Source organism: Hylobates moloch, unplaced genomic scaffold (assembly GCF_009828535.3).
Source record: "Hylobates moloch isolate HMO894 unplaced genomic scaffold, HMol_V3 SCAFFOLD_2, whole genome shotgun sequence".
In the NCBI taxonomy this organism is placed as follows: domain Eukaryota; kingdom Metazoa; phylum Chordata; class Mammalia; order Primates; family Hylobatidae; genus Hylobates; species Hylobates moloch.
The window spans coordinates 115,939,172-115,949,476 of NW_026652277.1; the positions used below are offsets into that span (position 1 = coordinate 115,939,172).

Below are 10,305 nucleotides of genomic sequence, written 5' to 3' on the forward strand. Positions count from 1 at the left end.
AGCTTTGTAGTTAGGGTGGTGGAATCTCTTTACAAAAGAATTGGTAACTGGGCTGGGAATGTGGTCTATTTTCACACTGTGTGGTCTCTCTTAACATCAGCTCCTGACCCTCTCTGGGCCTGCCTTTCCATGCAGTACGCTTGTTCTCTGAGAGTGAGGAGGTCTGTGTTTTGAGCCTTCCTATAGTGAGTATGGAATCTGCAGGAATGTTCTCTGTACGCTATAGCAATAATTCTTGCCTTGCTTGTTAAGTGATAAAGCTGGAGGGTTAGATAGTAACATGTAGAAAATAGTCAGTGAACATACAAAACATAGGAACTTTAGGTAGGAAAACAGGAAAAATGCCTCCTTTACATAAACTGCTGAAACATGAGAAAAAGCAATAAAAGATCATGCACACATATGGTATAAACCAAGTGTGATTATGTGTATGGATATACATATATTCACACAATTATTTGCAGTATGTTTAGATAAGTTCTGTATATAGCAAACTGTTAATAAAAAGCTCAGAAATAATTTATCGTCAGGATAAAATATAATGTTTGAAGCATTATTTGTGTAAAAAGTCAGATGTTTTTGTCTGGTGAGGGGAAGAATTTATGTATCAAAGTAAAACCCATGGTTTTAATCCAGGAAAACATGTACTCATATGAGTCAATTGGTTTCATTTTTTAAAAATTTTCAGTAGTGAAGCCAAGTCATGATATATTCTCAATGTAGTAAATCTCAACACTTTATTTTTAGTTTTTAAATATATTTCAGTAAGAAACTGTGCCTTAATTCAGTCCACATGCACGTTGAAACCAGTCAGCAGCATAAAATGGGACAGACTTTAATCAATACTATGCCGGTCACACTGACTGTGTACAGAGACTTTGTCTGAATTTTCTACTCTCTGATTCCTATCAGAAGAAACAAATTAAGTTTTATGGCCATAGGGAGTATCTACAGAGTTCTTACTAAATGGAGAGAGGTTAAATGGTCTACACACTTTAATTACAAACTTTATAAATACCATTTGTTGATAAAAATCAATTTTCAATAAGAATTTGCAAAAGCCAACAATAATATAGAGAAAAAACAAAATTTCTGAGGGCTGCCTTTTTCTCTGTGATATATAAATACAAACAGTATAAACAATAATAATATTTTCACTATATTTTTTAAAAACATGTTTTTGGTTTCTGGAATTATTTCGTCCCTGAGGTTTAATTGTGTTTTATGAAATTCAGTCTCTGGATTATCGACTTGCTTCTGAAAGCTGATACCCAAACAGAGGGCTTTCTTTCCAGAAGGGTGTCCTAACCCCAGTCACACGTCTGCTAATTTGGCCTTTCTCTTAATCTCTGAAGAACTTGCTGAACAGAAGTGAAACTATGCACATGCTAATGGCTTGCGCTCTGCAAACTCCCCTCTCTCCCTGAGAGTGTCTGGTGTGCAAAGCTGAGCTGGAACAAAGATACACTAATTATTCCCCATTAATTTGTCTGCTTGAATGGTCCTAAATACCAGAGTGATTAATTAGCGCAAGGCAGCCGGGGCAGGATGTCACACCCTTCTCTGAGTTTAAGTGTCGGCAAGGTTGTGCTCAAGTGTTGACAACAGCATATCTTTAATTTTCTCCAAGAAGAAAAGTTTAGTCAGTACAATTAATTTGAGCTTGGCTGGCTTGCAGGAGTAAATGAAACGTGTGGAATGATATTACTGCTGTATAGGCATTTTTTTTTCTTCCTTAGGGTACAGTAAAACTTTTTTGGCAACTGAGTTATTGAATAGTGTATTTCTATAATTGTTCCAATTTGCCTTAATTACTTTTGTGCATTTTGCAGCAAAAACATGGATCATAAAATAGTTAGAAATCATTATTCATAATAGGCTGGGATGGATGTAGATGAATGCATAGATAAGAATTAAAGGCAGATGAAGAATGACACTACAATTTGATATCCTTTTAAAGAAATGCAACTTACTCTCACAAATTGAAATGTATATCAATGTTATAAAAATAATTTGAGACCACTTAACCCCTAAGAGATGTGAATCAACTTACTTAAAAATGTATAACTGAAAAAGTTGCTTATATGACCTGATCTTTTTTTTTTTTTGAGTTAGGTTTTGATGAGATTTTAAGCCTAATGTACAATATTTGCCTAGATTAATCTTCCAACTAGTAACACATATAAATCAGTGGTAAATACTAAAAATAATAAGTGATGTTGAACACTTTCATTGTATCTTTTTTATAATTGTATTTGTCAGAGTACTTTTCTTAAAAAATGATACCAATTTTAAAGCAATTATAAACTGTTTAGAGAAAGGAATCAAAGTTGCTGCTACTCATACTATTTTCCCCTCGTTTTTAAGATTAGGCTATACACATGACTCGAGCAGAAACATAATACTATATAATTGGGCAATAGTGTATTTTGTTTGTTACATTATATTCCTTTGATATTATTGAAAATTTAAATTAATTCATTTTGCTATCGGCATACAGTTTTGTTTTGTTTTGCTTTGTTTTTAAACAGTGTAAAGAGAAAAAAAAAAAAAATAGAGAGTGCCTTGTAGCCGGCCTAGGGATGTTCTCATGATTTCTTTCACAGTCTTCCTCAAGCTCTATACAAACCCAAAAGGCTATTCAGCAGTGGGGGTGTGAGCATTGAGGGAGGGAACGGGTCTCCTCTCCCATTCCTCCATGTATCTCATTGTTCATCACTTGTCAATATATTTCCCACACACCATCTCCAGTCACGCTGTGCCTCATCCTGGCCTCCGGTTCCATGACCTCCATGACATTGCTCGCTCTTTCTCCACTCCCCACGTCTAGAGTTTTGTTTCGTTTTGTTTTTTAATTTTTCCCAGACAGTGGTTACCATAAGGCTCGCCACTCTAGTAGTATAGATTGTAGAAAATGTTTGTTGAAATAACTAGCAGTAAAAGGAAAGTTGCTCAGCATAATGTTCCCTGGCTCCTACTGTGTCTTCGCCCTATTTTCATGCTCTCACCTCCAAATTCTCCACAAGTTTTCACAGTATTTATTAACTTTTTCTAATAGCATATATAGCAAAAAGAGCAAGATCCCTGGACTGATGTCTCAGTTTTACTATTTATTAAGTGTGCATTTTTGGGGGGAGGGGGAAACAACACTTAACCTCTTGAGGCTCATCTGCAAAATAAGAGTACAAGTATTTGCTTCATTGAGATGTACATGAAATTAAAAGTATGATCTTTCATTGACTTTAACAGCCTGTCACTCTAGGTAAAACAAGGGTTATTATATTTTCTTGATATTTCACAGTTTCTACAATATTTGCCATTTATACAGCAAGGCATACAATTATTGGCAATGTTCAATACTCAATTGAAATGAGATCATTCCCATTTAACAGTTTTGCTACTTTTCCTCTGCCTCAAGAAGTAATAAGTAAGGAGTTAAAATGGTATCAGGCCTCTTTATACCACAGAGAGAAGTACTTTGACTAAAATATTTCACTTAATTTTGAGACATGCTTATGTCTTTGAAGAAAGAAGAACCACTGAAAAGCTGTGATAGTCAAAGCTAAAAACTATTAATTCCTTCCCTCCATGTATGTCTACACTTCCCACATTAAAAGATGGAGTCTAGTTCCCTTCTTCTTGAATCATGCCTGAATCTGGTGGCTTACGTTTTCCTATAAAATACAGCAAAGTAATATTCTGGGATTTCAAAGTCTAGGTCATACTAAGTCTTGCACATTCTCCCATATCTCTTTGTGTACTTATATTTATGATGCTTCCTCGAAGAACTTGTGAGAAGCCTGAGCCACACAAAGATGTCGTATGTAGATTCTCTGGTCTACACCCCTAGCTCAACTCTCATGTGACATCCAGAATTAACTGCCTACCATCTTGGATGTCCAGGGCAATCAAACCTTCAGATGACATTTGTTTGCAATGCTGCAAGAAGCCTTAAGTGAAAACCATCCAGCTGAGTCCTGTCAATTGACAGAAATGTAAAAGAGAATAATAAAGAGTTGTTTGCCACTATGACTAGGGATGATTTGTTGTATACATAGACTAGTGAAACAACAACAAATAATGTATTAGCATAATTTAAACTTTTTGCATCACAGTGGCAAGACAATATTCACTGTCAAAGTCAGCTAGAACTTGGATAATTGAGGGAGGAATTATATTTGTGTGTATGAGATGTCTTCATTCATTCATCTATCAGTCACTTGACTACCATGAGCTGGAATTTTTGTTTTTTACAGACACTGAAGATGTTTTATAAACAAGAGGCTTTAATTCCTCAATGTATATTGATTTACAAGTGTGCATTACTACCGGCTGGGCATGGTGGCTCATGCCTGTAATCCCGGCACTTTAGGAGGCCAAGGCGGGCGAATAACTTGAGGTCAGGGGTTCGAGACCAGCCTGGCTAACATGGTAAAACCCTGTCTCTACTAAAAGTACAAAAATCAGCTGGGCATGGTGGCACATGCTTGTAATCCCAGCTACTAGGGAGGCTGAGGCAGGAGAATTGCTTGAACCTGGGAAACGGAGGTTGTAGTGAGCAGAGATCACGCCACTGCACTCCAGACTGGTTGACAGAGGGAGACTCTGTCAAAAAAGAAAAAAAAAAAAAAAAAGACGTTTGCATTAGCAATATACCAATATCACTTTTACAAACAAAGAAAAAAGAAACAAAACTGAGGTTAAGTATTGATTTTAAATAAATGCATTATAACTCACCTTAACAACTCAGGAGAGATGCCAGGTTTCAATCTATGTTGATTTATGCTTGACTCAAAATTACACTGATTCCTAAGCACAAGAATTCTCTAAAGAGAACTTGTAGTTTTGTCAGTGTTGTACATATAGAATGCGAGAATTACAAAGAAAACTCTGACTGCCTGTTAGGACCAATGGCAATAATTCTTTTGTTAAATTATCCTAATAGTTGTGGTATTACTCTCGATTTGTTTTAGAAGGATCAGTGTCAATACCATCTTATGTTCTGCTGTGTGACAACATTGTCATACAAACCACACCTTTCATGAGAGAGGTAGATGAAAATAATTTATGGACTACTTTTTCAGAAAATATACATTTTTCCTTTTGCTTCTTGCATTTGGCCTTCTTTGACGGTTCCATCTGCTTTTATTTAAAATCAGCTTTGTGGGTTATTTTTTGCTGAAACTTAAGTTGCAAAATTCAAAGAGTGAAAAGTTTATCAAAACAGCCTGTCCAGGCGCTGTGGCTCACGCCTATAATCCCAGCACTTTGGGAGGCCGAGGCAGGCGGATCACGAGGTCAGGAGGTCGAGACCATCCTGGCTAACACTACTAAAAATACTGGCGTGGTGGCGGGCGCCTGTAGTCCCAGCTACTCGGGAGGCTGAGGTAGGAGAATGGCGTGAACCTGGGAGGTGGAGCTTGCAGTGAGCTGAGATCGCGCCAGTGCACTCCAGCCTGGGCGACAGAGCGAGACTCCGTCTCAAAAAAAAAAAAAAAAAAATTGAACAGCAGGCTGTTGCATTGTAACTTGTGGCTATGCATTAAGATGTTGCTGAGGATTGCGAACTCCTGCAGCATATTTATACTGTGGAATGGTGCGGACAGCAGGAGTAGCTGCAGCAGCTGCAGCTGCAGGATGTGGACCCATTGTCTGTGTAGATGTGTTAGCAACACGCTGTGTTGACATGACTCGTGGAACCTGTGAAGAAGCTGGTCTCATAGTACTAAATGGTGGTCTAGGAGCAGCTGGGCAGACAGCACTGGGCATATTTTGGAATGGATGAGGTCTGGCACCCTGAGCAGTCCAGCGAGGACTTGGTCTTAGTTGAGCAATTTGGCTAGGAGGATAGTATGCAGCACCGTTCTGAGTCTGTGGGATAGCTGCCATGAAGTAACCTGAAGGAGGTGCTGACTGGTAGGGGTTGATTACAGGGTTGGGCACAGCTTGTACACTTGCCATTCTCTGCATATACTGGTTAGTGAGGTGAGCCTGGCGCACTTCTTTGCGCTGAGCTAAAGCTACATACAATGGCTTTGTGGCCACAATTCTACCGTTCAGTTCTGTAACTGCTTTAGTGGCTTCTTCTGGGGAGGAGAAACATCCAAAACCAAACCCTTTGCTGCGACCACCCTCCATCAGAACCTTTGCACTAGTGATTGTACCAAATGGAGAAACCTATTTCTGGAGACGTTCATCATCAATACCATCATCTTCATGTACAAGGTCAGGAATCTTTGACTGCTTCCATGTTGGCATCTGCCCCTCCTCAAGAGCAAAAGCAAATGTTGGGTGAACGGCTGTTTCCTCTTATTCAAGCCATGCACCCTACTCTTGCTGGTAAAATCACTGGCATGTTGTTGGTGATTGATAATTCAGAACTTCTTCATATGCTCGAGTCTCCAGAGTCACTCCGTTCTAAGGTTGTTGAAGCTGTAGCTGTACTACAAGCCCACCAATCTAAAGAGGCAGCCCAGAAAGCAGTTAACAGTGCCACCGGTGTTCCAACTGTTTAAAATTGATCAGGGACCACAAAAAGAAACTTGTGCTTCACCGAAGAAAAATATCTAAACATTGAAAAACTTAAATATTGTGGAAAAAAACATTGCAAAATATAAAATAAATAAAAAAAGGAAAGGAAACTTTGAACCTTATGTACCGAGCAAATGCCAGGTCTAGCAAACAATGCTAGTCCTAGATTACTTATTGATTTAAAAACAAAACAAAAAAAACACAAAAAAATAGTAAAATATAAAAACAAATTAATGTTTTATAGACTCTGGGAAAAACAATTTTGAGCAAAGTACAAAAATTTAAAGGATTCCTTTCTTTAATTTTGTAATTCTTTACTGTGGAATAGCTCAAAATGTCAGTTCTGTTTTAAGTAACAGAATTGATAACTGAGCAAGGAAACGTAATTTGGATTATAAAATTCTTGCTTTAATAAAAATTCCTTAAACAGTGAAAAAAAATGTTTTTAAATTTAAAAAAGAACAGCCTGTGTATCATATAAATGAAAGTAGCATAGGGCAGAATGTAGTATTTGGACACCCAGCAGCTCGTAATATTTAAAGCAATGGCATGCCTCTGCTTGATTCTCTTTACTAAGCACTTGGCTACTTAGAGCCAGGGAAATAGAGGTAGAGGTGTTTTTTGCTTTGTAAAAAAAAGAAAAGAAAGAAAAGAAAACTGAGGGGGAACTCATCCCATGCTGAAAGAAGCAACAAGCAGTATAGACAATAATTGTGCCAAGTATAATTAGCCAGATCTGCTGAGCACTGACATTCAGAAATTCCTTCCTCTTTCTTTTCAAAATGTTCACATCGTTATGATGTAAAGTAGACCATAGCCCGAGAAATGAAAGATTTGCCTTTTTCCAGCAAAGGGTATGAAAAGCATTTACTTTCATCTTTCTGTTGAAAGGTTTTCTGAAATAATGCTTTAATGCCTACTATTATATTGAAGCTAATTGTAATCCCAGCACTCTGGGAGGCCAAGACGGGTGGATCACAAGGTGAAGAGATTGAGACCATCCTCGACAACATGGTGAAGCCCTGTCTTTAGTAAAAATACAAAAATTAGCCGGGTGTAGTTGTGCGCACCTGTAGTCCCAGATACTCGGGAGGCCGAGGCAGGAGAATCGCTTGAACCTGGGAGGCGGAGGTTGCAGTGAGCCGAGATGGTGCCATTGCACTCCAGCCTGGTGACAGAGCGAGACTCTGTCTCAAAAAAAAAGAAAAAAGAAAAAGAAACTAATGTTCATAAATCTTGAATCACCTGTAGTATCCAAATGTAAAGTCTTACCTTTAGTAGCAATGACTCTCAAATATCCGTTCAAGGTTCAATACTAGATAATTACATTGAAATCACCTGAAGAGTCTTAAAAGTGAAAGACTTCTAGGCTCCACCTGTTAGGGATGGGAGCTGAGAGTCTGCTTTTGTTCCCATCTACCATCAGATGTTGCTATGTCCAAGCTTTGGTCCGTGGAACTACAGTCCTTTAAGATGCTCTGTTAAAGGAGTGTTTTCTCCTAGAGATCCACAGTGCACGTGACCATATTAAAGCTCTAGAGATGTTTAACTTGGCTTATCTAGTATTTCCAGACTTACTGAACCTTTAAAACTTTTTTTTTTAAGGTAGAATGGAGCTCACTTTGAAAAACAGGGATTTAGAGGAGTTCTGAGATGTCTCTTCCATAAAACTTAGGCAAAACAAAATTTTCTTTGCTCTTGGAAAATGTACATTTTCATATATATTCTTGTAATATCAACAATAAGCTTGACATTTCTTTTCATTATCCAATTGCTTACTATCTGCTGTTAACTACTATATATTTTCTGATAATGTTTGACACTTAGATATTTCCTTAAAATTATGTCTGAAAATGTTCAGCTTTTTCCAAGAAACATTTGTATCATTGATTACTTCAAAGACTTGATTCTAAGAATTTACAAAAGCACAATCAAAATATTCTGCTATAGAGTAGTCACTGGAACAACTGGCCATATTCTGGTTTATATTATAATTAGCGATAGTAATGAATTTCCCTTCCCTGAACACCAAACCACTTCAGGGAAAAGACAATATCTTATTCATCTCACCACCTCCAGATGCCTTTGTTGAATCATGTTGATTCCTGAAACCAAGTTTCTTATGAATCATGCTATCAGTATACAGAGGCTATTTAATGTTCTGAGTCACATGCTTCATTAGTTTGCTGACTTTCTCAGGTTTATGTATTTTTTTTATAAAGACAACTGACGTTTTATCCTCAGCTTGTATATTGGAAATATTATTAACCAACATTAGCTCATCATCCACTTCAGTGCAGAAACCTAATGTGTCATATCCTTGATAAGCTCCTTGAGAACAGGAATTATGTTTTTTAACTTCTTTCTGTCCCTCATAGACCTCTACTATTGTTTTGCACAAAAGCATTCAAAAGGTAATCGTGGTGTGAGTATAAATAACCAGATGGAAAATATGTTGAACAACCTCTGACCATTAAGACTTTCTCAATATTGTTTTCCTAAAAGTCAAAATCCAGGACTTGACATTTATGGCTACATATATGCCAACCTTGGGCTGCTTTATGCACGCACTAGATTCTCTCTGTTGGCTTTTTCTATCTCTTTCTCTTATCTCTGCTTATATCCGAAGCTCTGAATATTCTGTTTCTGCAGTTAAAAGTTAAGTTTCAAAGATAATAAATTTCAAAGTGGGTGTTTTATTAACTGCAGCAATAAACAAGTGAGAGTTGCATTACACTGTGACAAAAGTTCTTCAGCTTCTATGGGCCTGTGTGTTCCCAGATGAAGAGCCAAGTGGAAATGTTCAATAAAACATGTGTGAGACTGCACAATAGAACAGTCCTTACATTTTACATCAAACTGCATCAGGGTCACGGGAGGTGTTTTATTAGCACAGTCAACAATAATATCGTGATTTTTATTAGGAGGAAAAGATAGTGAGAGACTACTAATTATTTTTCAGCCTGAGGGGCATTTTTTTCTTGAAATGACTGTTAATTTGATCATTGTTGTGCAGTTCACAGATTTACATGAACTTATTTCACTCTGACACATGGTTAAGAACCAGACTAAGATTGTTGCTTTATTAATGGTTTTCAGTAAATGTATTCAAAAGTGCTAACTATGTGGGTGTATGGATGATATTGATAGCACTAGGAAGGTTGAATCCTTTTGGAAGTAGCTAGCCTGAAGCCCTTTTCACATGATATTTTCTTTGTTCATGCAGTGAGATGTTAAACTTACAAGAATGAAATGAAATCCCAGTGAAATAAGAATGGTGTTGTCTCAGATATTACCAAAGTGGCTTTTTTAGAAATGTTTCCTTTCTTGTTTTTCCCTTTCTGCAGATAGGGCAAGCATCAGAAACATAAGAAGGCCAGTGATTTTTTAAATCACTTGCTTTGGTATAATGAAGAAAATATTGCACAATGTTGTCATTGTTAAATGGCATAGAGTAAGCATGGTCTACTAACCCACTTACAATTCTTGCTGGTTATAAAGCTAATTTATTACAATTTTTCTTTTTAATCTGCATACATTATGCTTAACTGAAAATGAGAATCTGAAACTCCTAGTGACTAGGCTCATTTTTATTTTATCTATCATTTTTGCAAATGTCATTAATCTGGTAAAGTCTTATACAATCTTCTCTTGCTTTGATATTGCAAGATAATCCACATAAGACGTATTCTTAATGGTGGAAGAAATCTTCAAAAAAGGTAAAAGTTTAAAATGTGGAAGGACAGAACTGGTGATTCATCCTGCAGAGTTCTC

At 37.1% G+C, this 10,305-nt stretch overlaps 1 protein-coding gene across 1 annotated transcript; it reads right to left on the reverse strand.

Moving 5' to 3' along the window:
* Nucleotides 1–5,514: 5,514 nt before the first annotated feature.
* On the reverse strand, nucleotides 5,515–6,204 carry LOC116469920 (polyadenylate-binding protein 1-like). The gene has a single exon (XM_032754075.2). The coding sequence runs from the start codon at nucleotides 6,136–6,138 to the stop codon at nucleotides 5,536–5,538; it is 603 nt and encodes a 200-aa protein (XP_032609966.1). The 5' UTR covers nucleotides 6,139–6,204; the 3' UTR covers nucleotides 5,515–5,535.
* Nucleotides 6,205–10,305: the final 4,101 nt, after the last annotated feature.